This window comes from Erinaceus europaeus, chromosome 10 (genome assembly GCF_950295315.1).
Source record: "Erinaceus europaeus chromosome 10, mEriEur2.1, whole genome shotgun sequence".
Taxonomy (NCBI): domain Eukaryota; kingdom Metazoa; phylum Chordata; class Mammalia; order Eulipotyphla; family Erinaceidae; genus Erinaceus; species Erinaceus europaeus.
In genome coordinates this window covers 67620061-67644679 of record NC_080171.1, presented here as the reverse complement: position 1 = coordinate 67644679, position 24619 = coordinate 67620061, and the positions used below count along the sequence as shown (strand labels likewise).

At 41.6% G+C, this 24619-nt stretch overlaps 1 protein-coding gene across 1 annotated transcript in view; it reads left to right on the top strand.

The window, feature by feature from the left end:
• The first annotated feature begins 8894 nt into the window (after positions 1-8894).
• The window catches only part of RIGI (RNA sensor RIG-I), a 46874-nt gene continuing 31149 nt past the window's right edge, over positions 8895-24619 (top strand). Inside the window, exons 1-7 of the mRNA XM_016191771.2 lie at positions 8895-9172; positions 14909-15043; positions 19390-19571; positions 21806-21953; positions 22042-22164; positions 22744-22845; positions 23972-24125. Of these exons, the coding sequence (XP_016047257.1) occupies positions 9067-9172; positions 14909-15043; positions 19390-19571; positions 21806-21953; positions 22042-22164; positions 22744-22845; positions 23972-24125 (950 nt within the window). The 5' untranslated portion in view covers positions 8895-9066. The remainder of the gene's footprint in view (positions 9173-14908; positions 15044-19389; positions 19572-21805; positions 21954-22041; positions 22165-22743; positions 22846-23971; positions 24126-24619) is intronic.

The following is a 24619-nucleotide window of genomic DNA, read 5'->3' as shown; positions in this document are numbered from 1 at the left end:
AGCCCCTGCTTCCTACCCGCAGGGGGGACGCTTCACAGGCAGTGAAGCAGGTCTGCAGATGTCTCCCTTCCTCTCTCCCTCTTTATCTCCCCTTCCCTCTCAATTTCTGTCTAGTTAAAAAGGCCGCCAAGAGCAGTGGATTCGTAATGCCAGCACAGAACCCCAGAGATAACCCTGAAGGGGAAGAAAAAATGCCCTTTGCATAAGCTACTTTGCTATCTCCCCACTCCTAGCTTCTCTATTATGAATTGGTTTTCAGTTAATTGACACATGCATTGGATCGACCTTCCCATGGTGCATCCCATGAGTACCCATTCATTGGGGAAACTGACGATCCTTCCTAGCCGACTGAATCCACATGGATCCCAGTCACTTTCAAAGCCAGCAACAAGCAGCTCCTGACAGCTTTCAAGCTGTTGGTCCTGCTCTTCGAGTCCTCCAACTTAATGTTGAGGGGCTGTCCTTTGCCAAATGCGTTCTTATTGGTCAATTGGCGATACAGCATCAGGCAGATGTTAATTTACCTACAAGAAACACATATAGCAGTCGATGAAGCTGCTCGATTCACCATCAGTGGATTCGATTTAATATGCTATAATCTCCATCCTAAACACGGCCGAGCCATCTACGCTAAATCATATCTTGCGGACATTTACCATACGGCCTCTTCGACCTTCTACGACTCCATTACTATTGGAACTATTCAGCTCGTCAGCGTATATAAGCCTCCCAGTGCCTCATGGGATAATGAGGTCCTGCCTAGCCCGAATCACCCAGCCGTTTATGTTGGAGACTTTAATAGTCATCACCAAGACTGGGGATATTCCTCCACTCGTGCTGACGGCTCTATCTTAGCCGACTGGGCTTCAGCAAATGACCTCTCCCTATTATACGATCCCAAACAGCCAGGCTCTTTTCACAGTGCTAGATGGAATAAAGACTCATCACCCAACCTGTGCTGGATTAGCACAGCCAACGGCCAAGCCTTTCCCGCTACGAGACAAGTTCTCAAGATCTTCCCGCACAGTCATCACCGCCCGGCTATCATCCACATTGGTCTCCAGCTCCCACTGATTCTGTGCTCGGAGAAACTAAGATGGAACTTTCAGAAAGCAAACTGGCGACTGTTCAGTGATCTTACCAACAAATCTATTCCTGCAATTCCAATTAACTCTATCCCCTCTGAAGATTCCTACAGGCGCTTCTGCCAAGCCATCTTCAAAGCAGCTTCCCAAGCTATTCCTCGTGGGAGACGTGCTAACTATATGCCTTGTCTTGATGCGAGCAACTACTAAAGCAGTATGATGAGTCGGGCGACCCAGATGTGGCTGACCATCTCATTGCCTCCCTGGATGCAGCACGCCAAGCCCGCTGGCAACAACTCACGGAAAGTCTGAACTTCACCCACTCAAGTAGGAAGGCCTGGAAGCTTCTTCATAGCCTGGGTGCCGGTAGCCAACCCTCTCCCATCCTCCCGTATCTCCAAACTCAGTGGCCAGTCACCTAACTCAAGTTGGACGTGCTAAGATCGACCCAGTCTGGAAAAGAGAAATTTCCCATGAGTGGTCATCCCACTTCCGGTTATCTTGTCCATCTCCAAAACTCTCTCTTTACACTGTCTGAACTGGAAGATGCTTTGAAGAGGGTTAAACCGGGAACGGCTGCTGGCTATGATAACATCACCCCAGAACTCATTCTTAACTTGGGCCCCGCGGCAAAGAAGTGGCTCACTACATTCCTGTCCCACATCTTGGAATCTGAATCTATGCCCAAAATTTGGCGTCATGCCAAGATAATAGCAGTTTTGAAACCAAAGAAAGACCCAACACTGGCCGCCAGCTATAGACCAATTTCTCTCCTCTCCGTGTGTTACAAACTCCTTGAGAGGCTGCTTCTGTCACGTATTTCTCCTCTTACAGAGAAATTCCTATCACCTGCCCAAGCTGGTTTCCGCCCAGGAAGATCTACCTGCGAACAAGTCCTGGCCCTCTCAACTTACATTGAAAATGGATTCCAGAAGAATTTAAAGACGGGTGCTGTCTTTGTTGATCTCACAGCAGCCTATGACACGGTCTGGCACTGTGGTCTCCTAGTCAAGATCTCAAGATGCCTGCCTCCATGGGTGGCCAACACTATATCGTTTCTTCTCCAAAACAGAAGATTCCGGGTGCATCTGGGTGACAAGTCTAGCAGATGGAGACTTGTCTCAAGTGGCCTCCCCCAGGGCTCTGTTCTGGCTCCTACGCTATTTAATATTTACATCAATGACCTTCCAGAAACTTCTTCAAGGAAGTTCACCTATGCCGATGACATCTGCTGTGCAACTCAGGCATCCAAGTTTGACATCCCTGAGGAAATACTCACGAAAGACATGTCTCTGATATCTGATTACTGTAAAAAAAATGGCGACTAAGCCCTAGCACTGCAAAAAACGGTATCATCTGTTTTCCATCTATACCATGCCTCGGCCTCGCGTGAGCTTAATGTGCAGCTTGAGGATACGAGAATCCAACATGAAGCCCAGCCACTCTATCTTGGCGTTACTCTCGATTGCACCCTGTCATTTCACGAACATCTCATAAATACTGCAGCAAAGGTGTGTGCGAGGAATAACATCATTGCAAGACTGGCCAGCTCCTCATGGGGTGCGAGCGCTTCCACACTACGATCATCATCTCTGGCATTATGCTATTCCACTGCAGAATACTGTGCCCCAGTATGGTTCCATAGCCCCCATGTCCACTTGGTCGATTCCAAATTATATTCCTCCATGAGGATAATTTCTGGAACCATCCGTTCCACCCCGGTTCCATGGCTGCCAGTTCTCAGCAACATCGCCCCTCCAGATATTCGTCGGGATGCGGCATCATCTAAGTTCATTTCCCACGTCTACGCTCGACCGGACCTGCCAATATACGCGGATATCTTCGCCCACCCTGTCCAACGCTTGACGTCTCGTCATCCAATCTGGTCTCCTACGCCTACACTGAACTTCTCTGTTCCAGACTCTTGGAAACAGAGTTGGCAGTCAGCTGAGGTAAAGAACAAACACCTCATCACAGACCCCTGCAAGCGTCAACCCGGCTTTGACCTAGCACGTTATGATTGGGCCCTCCTCAATCGCTATCGAACAGGCCATGGCCGGTGCGCCGCTATGTTCCATCGCTGGGGAGCCAGAGACGACCCGAACTGCCCCTGCGGCTACAGACAGACTATGACCCACATAGTCAACGACTGCCACCTCTCCAGATTCAAAGGAGGTCTCAAAACTTTACATCAGGCTCAACCTGACGCTGTTGACTGGCTATGGAAGAAGGGCAAACGCTAGAAGAAGACACATGCATAAAATGTGTTTGTTCTGAGCTGTATGTTACTCCGTGTCCACAAGGCGGCGACATAACAAAAAATTCAGGGTGTCTGTATTCCTTTCCTTCCTAGAGCCACATGCTTTTTGGGGGGTCAGTTGGACATTTTCTCCAAGGCATAGCGGAAATTTACTTTCACCTTTTCTAGAACTTTCCTTTCTTTCCTGACCTAGAAAATGTCAAGGAAACAGTGCAACTGGTAGAGTGCAGGTTTATATGCCTGAGCCTCGGATCCTGCTACAGGTGCTGCAGTCCTGCTCTGACTTCACCGGTAGTGGTTTATCCTTAGTCATAGTTTTATTACTATTATTGTTATTATGATTATATATGTTTTTATTTTGTTTATTTTTATTATTTTTAACCAGGACTTGGCTCATTCCTGGCTTAATCTAGTGCCAGGGATTAAACCTTCTAAGACTGAGTGAAAATACCTTTTGCATTAACCATTATGCTTTCACCCCAGCCCCGGCTGATCTGTTTTTTTGTTTGTTTGTCTGTTTTGCTTTTCAGTGAATTTACACATGCATTATAATTGAATTTCAAATATTCCGCCCTGAGGTGCATTTTACTCCTTGTCCACAAGGGGACGACATAGCACCAAATTCCAGTGTGTTTGTAATCCCTCTCAACCGAAGCGTCCAAATTCTTTTTGGGCTTATTTGAACTTTTTTTTTTTTTCTCCTAGGGCCTGACAGAAATTGACTTCCACTTTTTCTCATTTTCTTTCTTTCAAAAACTAGAGATTATCAAGGAAAGAGCTTCCCAGTAGAGTGCATGACTTGAATGCCTGAGCCTCTGTGGGCAGGTGTTGCTGTCCTGCTCTGGTTGGTTACTCCCTATCTGACACATTTTATCTGTTTCTGTCTGTCTCTGATCAGTCAAAAACTGCACAACTAGGTTATGATCTTTTGCCACTGCTACTATTTTTCTTTTCCTTTTATTTTCTACAATAGCACTGCACAACATAGGCTTATGTGGTACTGGGGATTGCACCTGGGATTTTGGAGGCTTGGGTATAGAAATCTTTTGCATAACCATTATGATATCTACCTTGGCTTAATATTATTACTTTTCACCAGAGTATTGATCATCTCTTGTTTATGCTGGTGCCAGGGATTGAACCTCAGGCAAGAATGTATGAACCCCAGGAAAAGGTGTCCTTTCATGAACCACTATGCCATCACCCAAGACCCAGATGCTCTGTTGTTTAATTGCTTTTCAGTGCATTTAAACATATATAAAGAGCAAACTGTATTAAACTTGGATTTCAAGTCTTCTGTCCTAAGCTGCATTCTACATTATGTTCACAAGGTGGAGAAATAACACCAAAATCCCGAGTGTCTGTTAAGCCTTCATTTTTTCCTGGGTTAGTTGGACATTTTTCTTTGAGAGTGTTTGCCCTGGGTCCTTGTGCACTGTAATGTGTGTGTTTAACCAGGTGTGCCACCACCTGGCCCCTACTTAAAAATATATTTTGGGGCCAGGCAGTGGTACAAGGAACAGCCATTATCATCTGACACCATAGACTTTAAATAAAGTAATAAAAGATAGGTAAGGCCAGTACATAATGATTAGAGGATCAATCAAGAAGATTTAACAATTATTAACATCCATGCACCCAATGAGGGACCATCTAAATACATCAAACACCTACTGAAAGAACTACAAAAATATATCAATAGTAATACAATAATAGTGGGAGACTTCAACACCCCACTCTCACACTTAGATAAACGAAGCAGAGAATCAACAAAGAAACATGATAAGTTATTAGGCAGTCAGTATAGGAAGGTGTCAGGCTACAAAATCAATGTACAAAAATTAGTGGCATTTCTTTATGCAAACACTAAATCTGAAGAAGAAGACATCCAGAAATCACTCTCATTCACTGTTACAGTAAAATCAATAAAATACCTAGGAATAATGCTGACCAAAGAAGTGAAAGACTTGTATACTGAAAGCTATGAGTCACTATTCAAGGAAATAGAAGCTGATACCAAGAAATGGAAAGACATCCCATGCTCATGGATTAGAGAATTAATATCATCAAAATGAATATTCTCCCCAGAGCCATATACAAATTTAAGGCAATACCCATTCAAATTCCACCAGGTGTCTTTAAGAGTATAGAACATAAACTGCAATCATTTATCTGGAACCAGAAAATACCCAGAATTGCCGAAACAATCTTGAGGAAAAGAAACAGAAATGGAGGTATCTCACACCCAGATCTCAAACTATATTATAAGGCCATCATCATCAAAACAGCCTGGTATTGGAACAAAAGTAGGCACACAGTCCAGTGGAACAGAATTGAAAGTCCAGAACTAACCCCTACACCTATGGACATCTAATCTTTGATAAGGAGGCCCAAAGTATTAAATAGAGGAAGGAGGCTCTCTTGAATAAATGGTGCTGGGAAAACTCGGTTGAAACATGCAGAAGAATGAAACTGAACCACCTTATCTCACCAGAAAAAAAAATCAACTCCAAATGGATCAAGGACCTGGATGTTAGACCAGAAACAATCAAACACGTAGAGGAAAACACTGGTGGAACATTTTTCCACCTAAACCTCAAGGACATCTTTGATGACACAAACCCAATTGCAAGGAAGACTAAAGCAGAAACAAATCAATGGGACTACATCAAAATTAAAAGCTTCTGCACATCCAAAGAAACTATCACACAAACAAGGAGACCCCTCACAGAATGGGAGAAGATCTTCACATGCCATACATCAGACAAGAGATTAACAACCAAAATATACAAAGAGCTCAGCAAACTTAGCACCAAAAAAGCAAATGACCCCATCCATAAATGGGCAGAGGATATGAACAGAACATTCACTACAGAAGAGATCCAAAAGGCTAACAAACACATGAAAAATTGTTCCAGGTCACTGATTGTCAGAGAAATGCAAATAAAGACAACATTGAGATACCACCTCATCCCTGTGAGAATGGTATACATCAAAAAGGACAGCAGCAACAAATGCTGGAGAGGCTGTGGAGACAGAGGAACCTTTCTGCACTGCTGGTGGGAATGTAAACTGGTCCAATCTCTGTGGAGAGCAGTCTAGAGAACTCTCACAAGGCTAGACATGGACCTTCCATATGACCCAGTAATTCCTCTCTTGGGGATATACCCCAAGGACTCCATAACACCGTACCAAAAAGATATTTGTACAGCTATGTTCACAGCAGCACAATTTGTAATAGCTAAAACCTGGAAGCAACCCAGGTGCCCAACAACAGATGAGGGGCTGAGAAAACTGTGGTATATATAGACAATGGAAAACTATGCAGCTATTAAGAACAATGAACCCACCTTCTCTGACCCATCTTGGACAGAACTAGAAGGAACTATGTTAAGTGAGTTAAGTCAGAAAGATAAAGATGAGTATGGGATGATCTCACTCATTAACAGAAGTTGAGAAAGAAGAACAGAAAGGGAAACTAAAAGCAGGATTTGACTAAATATGAAGTAGGGCACCAAAGTAAAAACCCTGGGGTGAGGGTGAGGGTGGATATTCGGCTTTTCCGGGGTGGCGGGGGTGGGGGTTGGGGGTGGGATACAGCCTTTTGGTGGTGGGAATGGCTTTTATGTACACTCCTATTAATTTGTAGTCATAGAAATCACTATTTAATTAATATGAGAGGGGGAAATTATATGTCTCAAACTTTTAAAAGGCCAGACTGAGTCTTTTTAATACATAGGCTAAGTGTTTGATATGTTGACTCTCTCAAAAGCCTAGACCAGGGAGAACAGAAGTAACCGGTGGCACAGCTATATACAAATAATGTCAAAGGACATAAAATATGGTCATGTTGGGTATTATACAGCAAATCCTAACAAAAGGATTTTTCAAAGTTAACCCAATTATCAAACAATGTGATTATAACAATAACTATCTATTGTCTTCTTGAACTTTAAGACAGCAGGAACCCCACATTTCCACTATAGAGCCTATATTTCCTCCAGTCCTGGAAACTTAGGGTGGGGCACACTTTCCTGCATGCTTCTCTCAAGTCATACCAAATAATATTGCATCCACTGATCCCAACCTAATCAACACAGGGAGTGCCACCCCAGCATGCTTCACTTCAGACTGTGTCCAGAGACTTCAGCTGTGGAATGACAACCCTTCAGCAAAGTCCCAAAACCTAGATATAGACTAGGTCTTGTGAGATAGAGCATATGTTCACATGTATCCATAAACTAGGGCAAAATATATATCTGAAAGCAAAAATACACAATAGTCTGCAGTGAGTACCACCCCCCAACACTTCATCTGCACTATTTCAGCCTTTAGGTCCATGATTGTTCAACAATTTGTTTGGCTTTGTATGTTAACTCTCTTTTCAGCCACCAGGTTCCAGATGCCAGCATGATGTTGACCAGACTTTCCTGGACAGAAGACCCCACCATTGTGTCCTGGAGCTCTGCTTCCCCAGAGCCCCACCCTACTAGGGGAAGAGAGAGGCAGTCCAGGAGTATGGACAGACCAATCAATGCCCGTGTTCAGTGGGGAAGCAATTACTGAAGTCAGACCTTCCACTTTCTGCATCCCTTAATGACCTTGGGTCCATACTCCCAGAGGAATAAAGAATAGGAAAGCTATCAGGGGAGGGGAAGGGATGGGATATGGAGATCTGATGGTGGGAATTGTGTGAAGTTGTACCCCTCTTATCCTATGGTTTTGTTAATGTCTCCTTTTTTAAATAAATAAAAAATAAAAAAATAAAAGAAAAAAAGAGCACATGGTGCATGAAGGGCAAGGACCAGCCTAAGGATCCTGGTTGGAGCCCCCAGCTCCGGAAATGCTGGGGGAACGCTTCACAAGCCGTGAAGCAGGTCTGCAGGTGTCTATATTTCTCTCCCCCTCTGTCTTCCCCTCTCGATTTACCTCTGTCCTATTCTACAACAATGACAGCAATAACAACAACGATATACAAGGACAACAAAAGGGAAAAAAATAGCCTCCAGGAGCAGTGGCTTTGTAGTGCCGGTATCGAACCCCAGCAATAACCCTTGAGGAAAAAAAAAAAAGCTATGCCCTTCATTGTCTCTCAACTGTATCACTGCAAATGCAAAACACAGAAGGAAGAAAAATAATACGGTGCGGTGCGTGGGGGAGATAGGATAATGGTTCTGCAAAAGACTTCCATATCTGATGCTCAAAGGTCCCAGGTTTAATCCCTAGCAACACCATAAACCAGAGATGAGCAGTGCTCTGATTAAGGGGCAAAAAAAAGTAAATAAAGGATTAATCTGTGCTAATAAACATAAATTAAAAGTACAATGGAAATCAGAAAGACAGCCCCATGGGTAGTTTCTGTCCCTCTTGACTTAGCCAGAGCCCCCTAGATGAGCTCCCCTCCAGCCAGAAAGGAAGGAAAACCAGTGACAGGTGCAGGACCCTGGTTTGTGTTCACCTTGCTGGGGGGGGGCACCCCTCACCCATGCCGCCCTGCCCTCCTGCACCCGAGACCCCACCCCTTCCGCGGCCCCGCCCCCACCCCGCCCTCTGCTCGCTGCTGGTTTGCAGTTTCGATTTCACTTTAAAGTTTTGTTTCCTAGGCTGTGTCGCCTCCCCAATGAGGCCAGTTTCTCGGAAACTCCCTTCCGGCTCTCGCTTTGGCTTTAAAGGGCCTGGGAGCGGGGCTGAAGGCTCATCGCCGGGTGCCGGGCTGCAGGGATGACGGCCGAGCAGCGGAGGAATCTTCAGGCCTTCGGCGACTATCTCAGAAAGATGCTGGACCCCACCTGCATCCTCAGCTACATGGCGCCCTGGCTTAGCGAGGGTGAGTGGCCCTCTCCCTACCCCAGCAACCTTCCCCCCTTCTTTACTTTTAACCAGTGCAGGTAACCTGCTGGGAAACCCCAGGTTTGATTAGATTTCCGTAGCCTTCTAAAGCAAGGGTGTCAGAGTGTGAGGAACCCTGTGGAGGACCTAAATGGGAAACCGAATTCCTGAGAGGTTCTGCAGACTCCCTTAGGGGTGCAAATCTAGGTGGGTAAAAAGCTGGGGAAACAAATCACAGTCCATTTCCTGTGTTTTCACCTGTAGTGACTGCTGCTGCTGTGTTTGGCTTTGCAATGAATGCTAATCAGAAATTCAGATGTAAGATACAAACTTTTCTTTTAAAGGCTTTACTACCTGAGCCTTCAGGAGTGCGAGGGGCTAGCAAGGATCCTGGTACACAAATAATTACAAAATGCTGTCAGAGTGCCACAGAAATTGAGATAATTGTGGATTTCCAAATAACTGAAGGCATAAAGTCCCCTGACTTTTAAAACAAATAACCAGAATTTAAAGGAGAAACAGGATTCCCAGGGCTGAATGGCTTGGGGCTTTTACAGGTATTGCCACATATCTGATGAGATACAGCTTGATAGAGAAAGGACCATCTTGCAAATTTATTTTGAATCGCTTGGTGCTGGAAATGAATTGGGGGAAAGAGGAGGAGGGTTGTATGCAAACAGTGAGTTGAGTTAGGACAGTTTCTGGAAAGTGCACTGAAGCAGATGGGTAACTGGAGTGTTTGTTAATTGCTTTGCACAAGCCAGCCACAAGTTGTCGACAGAGTGATGAAATAATAATGCCAAGGACAGTGGGCTTTCTCATTCTACTTGTTTTCAGAGAATAGTGACAGAATAATAATCCGGAGGTTGGGTGGTGGTGCAACCCGTTCAGTACACATTATTCAATACAATGCACAAGGACCGGGGTTCAAGCCCTTAAGTCCCCTCTTAGAGAGGGGGGAGCTTCAAGAGCAGTAATGCAATGCTGCAAATCTTTCTCTATCTCCTACTTCCTTTTCAATTTATCTGTCTTATCAAATAAAAGGAATGGGAGAAGTGGGAGGGGGAGGAGTCACTGGGAATGACATCTTCAGGCATCATGCCCCAGTATTAACTCTGGTGGCAAAAATTAATAAATAACATTATAATTGGATCGACCTCCTCGTGATGCATCCCGTGAGTACCCATTCATTGGGGAAACTGAGGATCCTTCCTAGCCGACTGAATCCACATGGATCCCAGTCACTTTCAAAGCCAGCAACAAGCAGCTCCTGACAGCTTTCAACCTGACGCTGTTGACTGGCTACGGAAGAAGGGCAAACGCTAGAAGAAGAAGAATAATACTAATAATATCCAAGTGACCAACGTAGCTTGGGATTTTAAGGAAGAAGCCCACAGAAAATTTCCCTTGTACAAATTCTTGGAACAAATAAAACTGTGGAGATAACCTCTCATGTGTGTGCTCTTATCCTCAGAGCTTTACATTCTTATTTTAATAAACGTCCAATGCATAATGCCTGACAACTCAAGTTGGACGTTTATTAAAATAAGAATTTAAAGCTCTGAGGATAAGAGCACACACATGGGAGTAATTAACACACAGTACTACAAATGTTATCAGACAGGAAGCAGTTTGTCAGGAACTGAGAAACCAGTGGTGAGTATGATAGAAATAGTTCCACCCATGTGGTCTGGGAGATAGTGCAGTGGATAAAGCTTTTGACTCTCCAGCATGAGGTCCTGTGTTCAATCCCCGGCAGCACATGTACCAGAGTGATAACTGGTTATTTCTCTCTCTCTTCCTATCTTCTTCATGAATAAATAAAATCTTTAAAAAAAAGGGAGAAATGGAGCCACCCTACCACCCTAATAGAGATGAAGTACTTATGAATGCAAATAGATGACTGAATTAAGAGTACAGGAAGATAAATTATTTGATGGTTTGTGCTATTAGAATACTTAGAGCTAGAGAATACAGCGCACGTGTGAGGGATTGCCCATCCCCCCCTTCACCCTGAGCCTCCAGAACGGCTAGGTCCGCATTAACCCGCTAGAATTCAACCCAGAGTTTGTGATGCACGATCTCCAAGGTGGAGTGGGCGGCGCTGCTAGAGGCGGCTGACAACTTGCAACTAGCAGAGGCGCTCAGAGTCCCGATTGAGGGCTATGAACAAGAAGTTTCTCAGGGCGATGCATCAGGTGCTAGGTGGAGGTCTTGGAGGGCACCCTTGCAGTGTCCGGAGTCCGGCGCGGGATCCCCAGCATGCTGCTTAATGATGAGGAGACTGAGACTTGACCATGCCAGCCACCAGTTCCCCGTGTCTTTGTTGTGTTTTTCTTGTTGACTAGCTCTGTCGCTGTATTCCTAAGCCTTGACCCAGTGACCACACTGTTCTTGAGCTCGGTATTATCTATATCTATATATATCTATATATCTATATATCTATATATCTATATCTATATATATATATATTCTTATTAAAGGTTCAAAACAAAGAATACTTAAAGCTTTCCAGATGTATAGTATTTGAACTGAAATCTAAAGGAGTGAGAATTAGCTACAAAGAGACAAAATAGGTTGCAGGTAAAAAGTCCCTTTCTTGTGCAAAGGTCCAAGGTGAGAGATAATAGTGTGTTCGAACAATCCAATGAATATTAATGTGGTTAAAGCATGGAGAAGGAGAGAGGAGTTGAGAGAAATGAAACTTGAGAAGCAGGTGGAACTGGGGACATGAGCAGTTTTGGACCGTATTCCCTGAAAATTCTTCTTCTTCTTTTTTTTTAACCAAAACTGCTCAGCCCTGGTTTATGGTGGTGTGAGGGATTAAATTTGGAACTTTGGAGTCTTGGGCCTGAGAGTCTCTTTGCATAACTATTATGCTATTTATCCCCACCTATTCCCTGAAAATTCATACTGAAGAAGTACAAGATTGGATTTGTGTTGTAGAAAACTAACTTTTAAAAAATTAAATAGATGCAAGAGAGGGATTAGCAGATGCAAAGATTTCAAGACAGTTGAGGGGTTGGTAAAACTAGAGACAGGACAAAGAGGAATCTAGAGGAGTGGGAGAAGTGGATGGATTCTCTAGACTGGGAGGAGATGGGGTGTGGGTGAATAAATGGTGCTGTGCAGGTGGACAGAAGCTTTTTGTTTTTTGCCTCCAGGGTTGTCACTGGGACTCTGTGCCTGCACTACTAATCCACTGCTCCTGGAGTCCATTTTCCCCATTTTTGTTGCCATTGTTGTTGCTGTTGGATAGGACAGAGAGAAATTGAGAGAGGAAGGAGAAGACAGAGAGGGGGAAAGAAAGATAGACACCTGCAGAACCGGTGCAAAATCATTGTGCTAGCACCTCAGACCTGAGTTTTATTATTGTAAGCCATTAAGTTTTGTAGCAATCTGTTTGCTTCTTTTGACTTTCTTTTTTTAAAATGGATCATACCCAGCACCTTACATGTGAGATGTTTGCTTTACTGCTAAGTAATTTCCTCAGCTCAATTTGTGATTTGTAATTGTAGTCCCAGGAAACTAATATAGATGGCTAAAATTAAAAAGACAATATAATGTGTTGATGAAGATGTGTAGAAATTGGAGCCATCATAAATCAGTGGTCGGAGTGTAAAATGGTGCGGTCTCTTGACAACTGTCAATTCTGTTTAACAGTTTAATGATTTCTTTTTTTAAAAAAATTTATATTTATTTATTTATTCCCTTTTGTTGTCCTTGTTGTTTTATTGTTGCAGTTATTGATGTCATTGTTGTTGGATAAGACAGAGAGAAATGGAGAGAGGAGGGGAAGACAGAGAGGGGGAGAGAAAGACACCTGCAGACCTGCTTCACCACCTGTGAAGCAACTCCCCTGCAGGTGGGAACCGGAGCCTCGAACCGGGATCCTTCCACCGGTCCCTGTGCTTTGCGCCACCTGCGCTTAGCCCACTGAGCTACCGCCCGACTCCCGAAAATGGAAATTATTAAATGCCCACCCCAGACAGGTGGAGATGGTGGAGCAAGTCAGTATATGCAGACCACTGGTATCTTGGGGGACAGCTTCCTGCTACCTGACCTCACTGTGCTTCTTTCTCTTTAGCAACTCTTGCTTCCTCTTTTCTGCCATAGTTTATTTTTTACTATCATTTTATTGGAAAGGTAATGATCTACAGCACAGTTATTGACACATGGATACTATTTCTCAGCTCCCTGTAACGTGTTCCCAACTAGGTGCTCCACCAGTCGACCCCTTCACCTGTCTGTGATAGTTGTCTGCAAAACACATACTGGGGACAGGCCGGGTGGTGTCACACCCTGTTAAAAACTCAATTTCCAGCCCCAGCTCCACACCTCGAGGGGTGGGGTGGGGTAGGGTGGTGGAAACTCCATAAGTAGTGAAGAAGGGCTGCAAGTATCTCTTTTGCTTTTTCTCTACCCTGCCCTCCCCTTCCAATTCCTTTCTTTTTTTAAATTTTATTTATTAATGAGAGGGCTAGGAGGAGAGAGAAAGAACCAGACATTACTCTGGTACATGTGCTCCGGAGGACTGAACTTAGGACCTCATGCTTGAGAGTCCAACACTTTATCCATTGCACCACCTCCCGGACTACCCCTTCCAATTTCAATCTGTCCTGTCAAGTAGAAGAAGAAAGAAAGAAAAGGAAAAAAAATCGTCTCTGGGAGCTGTGGATTCGTGTAGGCACCAAGCCCTGATGATAACCCTGGTAGCAATAAAAAACACCCTTAACATGGGTCCTTTTCCACGATCATGCACCAGGACCCAAGCGCTTCCCGCACTGCCCCATTCCTCCTTTCCCCTCCTTCCTCAGAGCCTTTTAATTTTTTATTATATTTATTTATTTACTGGATAGAGACAGAAGTCAAAGGGAAGTGGTGATAAAGAGGGAAAGAGACAGACACCTGAAACACTGCTTCACCACTAGCAAAGCTTTGCCCCTGCTGGTGGGGAACAGGGGCACATTGTAACATGTGCATCTAACCAGTTGCACCACCACCTGACTCCACCTCCCCAGAGTCTTTTGCTTTGGTGCAATACACCAAGTCCAGTCCAAGTTTAATTGTGTTATCGCTGGGACTTGGTGCCAGCACTTTGAATCCACCGCTCCTGGCAGCTTTTATTCCTTTTATTTGGTAGGACAGAGAGAAATTGAGAGGGGAGGGAGAGTCAGAGAGGGAGAGAGAAAGATAGACACCTACCGACTTGCTTCACCTAGATCCTTATGTGTAATAACCTGACCCCCAGAAAGGCCTTTTTTTTTTTCTTGCCTCCAGGGTTATCGCTGGGAGTCAGTGCCTGCACTATGAATCCACTGCTCCTGGAGGCTATTTTTTCCCTTTTGTTGCCCATTGTTGTTGTTATTGCTGTCATTGTTGGATAGGACAGAGAGAAATGGAGAGAGGAGGGAAAGACAGAGAGGGGGAGAGAAAGACTGACACCTGCAGACCCATGCCATGTGCGCTTAATTCGCTGTACCACCACCCAGCCCCCATGATAGGCCTTTTAAAAAGACTGTCCTTAAGCTTGTTCCAAACCTAGGAAACACTTCCACAGATGGGGCGTGGGGAGTGAGCAGAGATTCTTTTTGCCTGCAGTTCCTCCATTACTATGATTTATTACAGATTTCTTTGTCATCTGAGAAGATCTGAGAAGATCTGACAACCCTTTTCAGATTTTTCTTTCAGTGAGTTCTACAGTCTGAATAGTCAACTCTGTTTCTCTTTGTAGATAAAGTGCAGTGTATTCAAGCTGAGAAAAACAACAAGGGTGCAATGGAGGCAGCTTCACTTTTTCTCAGGTGCCTGTTGGAGCTTCAGGAGGATGGATGGTTCCAGGCCTTTTTGGATGCCCTTGGCCACGCAGGTTTGTTTAAGTCTTCTTACTCACAGTTGAGATTCTGTTACTTGACTGTTCCAGAATGTTGGAAAAGTAAAATGTGATTGATTTTGAGGTACTTCTCTTTATCTGAGATAATGTAAAGGTTATTTTCAAACAGATGATAAATTGCTTTTATGAAATAGTCAAAGGAATCTGCAGAGAAATTATCATATCTATGGGAATGTTTAACAAGTTAATATGATATAAGATCAACATATAAAAATGAGTTTTGTGGTTAGAGGAATAGTTTATTTGGTAGGACACCTACCTTGCTATTTACATGGTTCAGGTCCTGTCTCCACATGGAAGTACCCAGCAGCCAGGGGCAGCTCTGATGCTGTGACATCTCTCCTCTGTCTCTTTGTCTGAATGAAAAAAGATACTGGGGAGCAGTGAGATTGTGCATACCCAGCTCATCAAAAGTATTTTCACCCACTAGAAGCAAATAGAAAATGTAATCCAAAATGAAATGCCATTTGTAATGATCATAAAAGTTGTAATGGATTTGGAGTTCATGGAGAAAATGATGAAATGCTATGGAAAGTTATTTTGAAAATCCCAAGTGGAAACATCTACCATAAAAAATACATACAAAAATATACATTTGAAAAAATACATATGAAAGCAAGGTGTAACTTCTTCCTACAGTGATTTGTATGTTCAATACAGTTCTAATAAATATCCAACATGCCTTTTCATGAGCTTGGCAAACTGATTCATATATATATGGAATAATTATGACCTGAGAATAGTCAAGATACCCCTAAAGAAGACTTAAGTAGATTGTGGTTACACTTTCTAGGTATAAAAATTTGCTGTATTAGAAAATAATGGGGAGTGATGCTTGGGAGATAGCATAATAGCAAAAGACTTAAATGCCTGAGGCCCTGAGGTCCCAGGTTCAGTCCCTATCACCACCATAAGCCAAGGCCAAGATTAATTATCCACGTTCTTATTCTCTCTCTCTCTCATTCTCTTTCATATAATTAAAGTTAAAAAAAAAAGAGAAAATCTTAAGCACGGAGACAGTGTAATCTTGGTCTTGGTATCAGTCATGTGACAAATGAAATAGAATACTGAGCCCTCAAGTAGATTCACATATTTTTGGAAACAGTATATTTAAAGATCACTGAGCAAGGAATACCACCACTACACTGAAGCTTCTGCCATAGTCTTGACACCTCCTGTGTGGTACTGGAGTGTGAACCTGGGTTATCTGCCTGGTAATGCAGGCATCCTACTCAGTGAGCTGTCTCTTCAGCTGTTTAGAATGCATGTTTTTTTTGTTGTTGTTTTTTGTTTTAACTAGAGTACTACTCAGCTCTGGTTTATGGTGGTGCCGGGGATTGTACCTGGGACTTGTGCCTTCCCACCTGCAGGGGGCCGCTTCACAGGCAGTGAAGCAGGTCTGCAGGTGTCCATCTTTTTCTCCCTCTCTCTGTCTTCCCCTCCTCTCTCCATTTATCTCTGTCCTATCCAATAACAACAGCAACAACAACAATAACAACAATAATAAACAACAAGGGCAACAAAAGGGGAAAAAATGGCCTCCAGGAGCAGTGGATTCATAGTGCAGGCACTGAGCCCCAGCGATAAGCCTGGAGGCAAAAAAAATGTTATGGACATATATTCAATGGAATACTACTCTGCAATTAAAAAGATGACATTGTATTGTTTGGGACAAATTGGATGGAATTGGAAGTGATACTGCTATGAGAAATAAGAGGTGAAAGATAAAAAAAGAGGTGAAAGATTACTATAACTAACTATATATGGGGGGGAGAGAGAGAGACAGAGAAAGAGAGAGAACCCCAGACCATTACTCATCACTGGCTTATGGTATTGACTGAGGACTGAACCTAGGACCTTGGAGCCTCAGGTAAGACCATTGCACTATCTCCCCAGCCTAAAATGAATTTTATAATATTCATATGGTGGTCCATTACATTGCAATGAAAATGTATGAACACATCCATAGATAGCAACACAGGCAAAGATTAGAAATATAATATTAAATGTTTTAGTAAATCAGAGAAAATTATATTTAGTAGACTGTATTTATAAAGTTTCAAACAGGCAAAATTAAGCATGTATTGTTTAGAGAATCAAGCAAATGCCATTCAGCTAATAAAAAAAAATCCAGGGAGTGGTATACATTAAATTAAATCTTTGTAGGAAAATAGAAGGATGGGAAAGAGGATGTACATACCAACAAAAGTATTAGAATATCCTAGTTTTTAAGTTTGGTAGTACATTTCTTTTTTTTTTTTTTTTTTACGGGGGTCTGACTGTATCGCAACGGGTTAAATGCATGTGGTGCAAAGCTCAAGGACCAGCATAAGTATCCTGGTTCAAGCTCGCAGCTCCCCACCTGCAGGGAGGCCGCTTCACAGGCGGTGAAGCAGGTCTGCAGATATCTGTCCTCTCCTCCTCTCTGTCTCCCCTCCTCTCTTGATTTCTCTCTATCCTATCCAAGAACATCAGTGGCAGCAATAACGATAATGACAGCAACAAAATGGGAAAAAATAGCCTCCAGGAGCAATGGATTTGTAGTGCAGGCACTGAGCCCCAGCAATAACCCTGGAGGCAAAAATAAATAAAATAAAATAAAAATAATAATAAAACAGTGTTCTTGTTTTAAAAAGGCACAATTAATCTTAAAAACTTACCTTACATTTATAGCAAATTCTATAGTAGAATAAAACTGTTTGCCTACACTTTTTTCAAATCTTTTTTGTTTTTATTTACTTGTTTATTTGATAGAAACAGAGAGAAATTGAGAGGGGCTGGTAGATAGAGAGGGAAAGAGGGAGAAAGACACCTGCAGCCCTGCTTTGCCATTTTTGAAGCTTTTCCCCTGCAGGTAGGGACTAGGGGCTTGAGCCTGGATCCTTGGTAGTACATTTCTATATGTTCATTGTAATGCTATGCTCTTGTTAGTCCAACAAAGAGTAGGGACAAGCCTAGTAATTTTTGTTGGAGAATCTTAGCAGTCTTGGGTTTTGCAGTTAGAAATTATTTTTTCTTAGATATTCCAGAACTAGGAGAAATAAGGATCTTAAAGAATGGGAAGGGTTCCTTACAGTCTTAGCAAGAGTCAAATAGGGAGTCGGGTGGTAGTGCAGTAGATTAAGCGCACGTGGCACAAAGCGCAAGGACCGACATAAGGATCCTGGTTCGAGCCCCCGGCTCCCCACCTGCAGGGGAGTCTCTTCACAGGTGGTGAAGCAGGTCTGCAGGTGTCTGTCTTTCACTCCCACTCTCTGTCTTCCCCTCCTCTCTTCATTTCTCTCTGTCCTATCTAACAACAATGACATCAATAACTACAACAATAATGAAAAATAACAAGGGCAACAAAAGGGAAAATAAATAAGTATTTTTTTAAAAAAAGAAAGAGTAAAATAGTAATAGTTAATTATTATTATAACCAAGTTAGATGGGGTTTTGTTTTTCTATGAAAACCCAGTGGTGGGGACCTACTGGAATATACTTGACCTCACTATGCTTTGTGCCCTCTAGGGGCTATCTATTAATCACCTATCTTAGATACTGACAGGGCCAAATGATTTTGACCTATCTGGTCAAAAGTTGTAGATAACTTAGACATTTAAAAACTATATATACAAATATATATTTAGAGCTCCTTAACAATTTAAGCTCAAATTTAAGAATTTGATCATCTTATAAATCTGAAACATTAAATACATAGGCTAAAGAAAATATGTATACTCAGAACTATGGTCTAGACAGAGAACTTGAAGTATTAAATATGCCCCCAACTACATGTTAAATTAAATTAAAATTAATTAAATTAAATTAATTTTTGAGATTATGAGTTAATAGAGTTATAATATCACACCTTTCCCACCACCAAAGATCTGTGTGTCCCCCATCACCGACTCCGGCACCCCTACCCCCACCCCCACCCCAGATAACCACTATAGTTTTCCATAGTCTTGGATATGGGTTGACTTTTTTGTTTGTTAGTTTTCAAGTTCAGTTCTTCAAATTCTGCATATGAGCGAAAGAGTCCTGTAGTTGGTTCTTTACCTCCTTACTCCACTGAGCCTAATCTTCTCTAGTTCCATCCATTTTATCCCAAAGGACACAATATCATCTTTTCTACTGCTGAGTAGGACTCAGCAACAGAGTGCATAGATGAGATCCAAAGTCTCATTTGCTACTGCATGTAAATGAATAAACTGATAACAGAGATTTGTAAGCTGTGTCCCTATACAGTCAGACATGTATGTGTGTTGATGCATAGTAGTACTTGCCAAAGTATTTTAAGGTTATTCTTATAGAAGTCCTGTTTTGTTCTTTCTTTTCAGGCTATTCTGGACTTTGTGAGGCCATTGAAAGTTGGGATTTTCAAAAAATTGACCAATTGGAGGACTATCGATCACTTTTAAAGCGTCTACAACCAGAATTTAAAAACAGAATTAACCCAAGAGATATCCTTCCTGATATTTCTGGATGCTTAATTAGTCAAGAATGTGAAGAGATTCTACAGGTAATTTAATTATTATAAAATAATGAGTTGGGGGAATAGTTAGAATGTGGGAATTTTTTCCTTTCTACATTGTTTAATCCTGATTAAGATATTCAAACTCTATAAGAGTCCTCAATATAAGGCACAGTTACCTAGAGTAGTACTTTAAATTGTGAATGGAGCAATTTCTAAAAAACTTTGCTTATTTATTTATTTTCATTAGTTATTTAATAAATTTATTTACAAAATTATGAGATAAAAAGGGTATAATTCCATACTATTCCCTCCATTGGAAACTGGTGTAGTTCTCCCAGGTCACAGATATGGGTAGACTATAACTTCTATAACTATTTATACTTATATATATTTGCCCATTTTTGCTATGGTCCTGCCTTCTCTTCCTTTCTAAGTCATACCCATACCCACTATTACTTCTGAATGTCTTTTCTTTTTTCCCCCTTCTCTCTCTGGGTCCTGATGAATTGGAGTTCAGAGACCTCTGGTCATCTTCCCCTAATATTTCCCTCTCTGGGAGTATGGATCAAAATTCTTCTTGGGGTGCAGAACGTGAGAATTCTGGCTTTAATTGCTTCTCTGCTGGACATGGGCATTGGCAGGTCAATCTCTACCCCCAGTCTATTTCTATCTTTCCCTAGTGGGGTAGAGCTCTGGAGAGGTGAGTTTCTGGGACACATTGATGACATTGTCTGCTCAGGGAAGTCAGGATGGAATCATAGCAGTGTCTTTAACTTGGTGGCTGAAAGGCAGTAAAATATAAAGCAGCACAAAATTTTAGTAAACAGGAACCAAAAAGTAGGAACAGGGCAGATGAGATTAGAGACCTTGTGGGGGAAAGAAGCTTGGAAGTTTATTTTAGGTATGTTCCTAGGGGCCCGTGACTTTAGTAATTTTTTGCTTGAGCTTGATAACTCACATGCAGGTAAACTAAAAATATTGTCTAGGTAAATGATCTCAGAATTGAGAATAGGGCTAGAAAGATGGATTAAGGCAGAGAGAGCAGCTCTCAAACTTGAAGAAAATACATAAGTAAAATTGACTGTTTACCTCATTGATCTGTCCCAGGGCTCATATATATTCATATTTAGCAAAAGAGCCTGTGTAACCTCTGAGTCCCTGTCAATCTGAGCTCACAGTTCATGACCATAGCTGGGAACATTCTAGGCTGCACTCATTTCAGGACCAATATTCCTCATGTGGCGGGGGAGGATGACCAAACCTCCCTTTGGATACTTTATAGTGAGGAAAGGTCCTGGAGAGGCCCACAAGAGGCTTATAATGATGTTCCTGAGCAGGTGACCAGTGATGGTGGAGAGAGGGATCTATTAGAGCCTAGGCCCATCATATCTATTTGGAAATCTCTGACTATGGCCCCAGGTGATGGGTTGGCTTGGTATTGACCAAAAAGTCATCATTAAGTGAACCAGTCTCTTGGCCTTATCCAGCTTTTGTAGCCCTTTCTTTATCTGAGGGGTTTAGACTTTCTCCCAGTTGTTTCAGTATTGAGTGCCATCTGTTGTGTCCAATCTGGCATTAGGTTTGTGGGGTTGGGACTTAAGTTAGGGAGAAAACACAACTAGGATTTTAGTGAGGTCTAAGTTACCCTTAAGTGTTACTGCATTTACTTGTTTGATGATTTTAATAAAGATTGTCTAGGGACAATAATTATCCTTTAGTTGATATATATATATATAGCCAGTATATCTCTTTGTCAGTTGTATACAGTATTTCTTCTAAAATTATTGGGTAACAATAATGCTGATGTTGTCAGTGGAGATGAGCAGATATAGCTTAATTTCTTTTGTGTAGTTGGTTGAGTGATTGAGGGAAGTGAAGTAGGGAGTCTGAGAGGAGGATGTCTAGGTCTTAATAGTAAATACTTGAGGTCTGTAGGTGTCTCTCTTTCTCCCTTCCTCCCTCCCTCTCCCTTTTCAGTTTCTTTCTGGTTCTATCAATATATATATAAAATAAATATTTTATTTATATATATATAAATATTTTATTTATTTTCCTTTTTGCTGTCCTTGTGGCTTTTATCATTGTTGTCATTATTATTATTGTTTGAGCAGAGCTGTGGTTTAAAAAAGACTGTTGGATGGGTCAAAAGTAAGACCTATTGAGACATAGTATATAATGATTTCAAACCAGATGTGTTTGTATTGATTTTTCTAAAAGTTCATACAGGTACATAAACTTTTGATACAACTGAGCAGTCAACAGCAGTTTTCTTGCTTAAGGTTTGTTCCAACAAGGGGATGATGGCAGGTGCAGAGAAAATGGTTGAATGCCTTCTCAGATCAGACAAGGAGAACTGGCCAAAGGTGTTGAAAATTGCTTTAGAGAAAGAAGAGAGCAATTTCAGTGAACTGTGGATTGTGGAGAAAGGTAGGATATTGCCAAGAAGAGCCCTGAGGGATGGGAGGATTCAATCATGTGAGATTCTGAGATTTCTGTTTGTTTTTGTTCTATGAAGGTTTAGAAGATGTTGAAACTAAAGATATGAAGGATGATGAAACAGAAACTTTTGACATACAGATTGTCTACCAGGAAGAAGCAGAATATGTGAATCTTAGTCAGAATTCATGTCCTGTTTCAGGTACCAGCCTTGCTTTTTCTTTATCACATCTATGTATGTATGCTAGATAACACCTCTCATTATTTCTTAAAACTGGTTCCTTTGAGAGAAAATGCTACACGAGAGCCTACAGAATCTTGAAGTATGGCTGTACAATAGGAAGATACTGTCTTTGGAAAATCAGTATTTATAGTTTGATATTTTACAGAAATCTTGAGGTAATTGGTGGTGTTTGTTTCATGTAACATTTCATTTATTTCCTTTTACTAGTGGCGATCTGTCTTGCTGTATGTTAAGCATTCTTGCTTCTGTTTCCTAACTAGGCTAATCTATGACTGTTTAAAAAGGAAATATTTATGAAGTTGTTTTGTTTTTGTTTTTTACTTGGTTTTACTATTCCCTATCCACACTTTGTCACTGAGTGATAATTCTGCCATTCAAATCAGTGGAAAAGTGGAAAGATTAATAAGAGAAAGGAGTTATAAACTTTCTTCAGTGAGGTGTTTCTTGCTGTCCTCTGATTTCCTATTTTACTATAGTTGTTACCTTGAATCTCCAAAGTAGTAACTATTTGGTATTTGTGTTCCTTTTGTGTTACAGAAGTTCCTCAGTCTAACAGCCCACACAAACCAAGAAATTACCAACTAGAGCTTGCTTTGCCTGCTCAGGAAGGAAAAAACACAATCATATGTGCTCCTACTGGTAAGCCATCTGCCATGACTTACAGATTTTTTTTTTTTGCATGCTTGATCAATTTTTTTCCCTAAAATCTGGGGGAAATGAACAATTTTCAGTTTTTTATTGTTCACCTATCTTTTAAGAAAAACAGCCCTTTAAAATGTATTCTCAAGGTATTTTAAGGAACCAGAGGTGAGAAAGGAAGATGCCCCTCCCACTTTAGTTTGCTTTGCTTTAGACCTTGTCTTTTGCTTTCTTTTAATTAATTTATTTTTATTTGATTGGACAGAGTGAAATTGAGAGGAAAGGGGATAGAGAGGAGGAGAGAGAGGCAGAAAAACACCTGCAGCATTGTCTTACTACTTACAAAACTTCACTTCTGCAGGTGGAGACTGGGAGTTTAAACCTAAGTCCTTGCTTAATCTGGTGTGCTACTACCAGACCCCCTTGTTTTGTTTTGTTTTTTTACCAGAGAGAGCCCTGCTCAATTCTGGCTTATGGTGGTGCTGAAGATTGAACCTGAGACCTTAGAATCTGAGGCATGAAAGTCTTTTTGCATAATCATTGTGTTATCTCCCCACCCCAGCATCTCTACAACTGAGCTACAGCTCTGACTCTTAGACCTTGCTTTGAATGTATTTTAATGAGGAAATATCTTGATGATTTTCAGTCATGGCGAAAATTCTGCATTTATTTTTTAATTTACCACCAGGGTTATTGCTGGGACTAGGTGCCTACACCACACATTCACTGCTTCTGGTGGCATTTTATATTTTTTCCCTTTTTCTTTTTTTCTATCTCTCTTTTTGATAGGACAGAGAGAAATTGAATGCAGCTGGGGAGATAGTGACAGAGAGAGAAAGAGGTCTGCAGCACTGCTTCACCACTTGTGAAGCTTCTTCCCTGAAGATGGGGATGGGAGCCCTTTAGCCCCTGGGTTCTTGCACATAACCTGTACACTCTGCTGGGTTCACCATTACCCAGCCTCCAAATTCTGTGTTTGTTAACTCATCTGTGCTATTTTTGTAGTAGTCAGCCTTGTGGAGCCCCCAAATAATTCCTTTTGGGAGCCCCCAAATAATTCCTCTTCTATAGAAATATTTTAGTATAATATTGGTTACATGCTTTCTTTTTCTCTTTGTGTTAAAAGGTTGTGGAAAAACCTTCATTTCAGTTCTTATATGTGAACATCATCTTGGAAATTTTCCACAAGGAAAAAAGGGAAAGGTTGTCTTTTTTGCTAATAAGCTTCCAGTGTATGAACAGCAGAAATTCGTGTTCTCAAAATATTTTGAAAGACGTGGGTAGGTATAACAGTTGCTCCAGCTTCTTTTTCTCATGCTCCATATAACTGATGTCCCCTGCTTTGTTTTGTTTCTGGAAAACTGTCCTTTTAAAATACTTAGACAGATTGTTTTATATAACCTAGAGGTAAGTTCCTCATGGAGTTACTCTTAGTTATTAAGTATACCTGAAATCCTGGTTTATGTTGGTTAACTCATGGATACAGAGTAAATGACTTACCATACATTTTTTTCTGGCACAGTTGAACATTTTATAGTTTATTTCACATGGCCATTTTCTTTACATATACTAATTTTTTATTCTTGGTAGCTTGAAAGAATGAATAAACACTATTCACACTTGTGTTTATTAATCATGTGCTACGTTGTCAGGTTCAGAGCACTTAATTTACATATCTCCAGATATAGTCTGGAACTAGGGAAAACTTAGTCACTTGAGTCTCTGATTTAGTGTTTCACACCTTGGTGACTTCTCACTCATCTAATGATTGGTA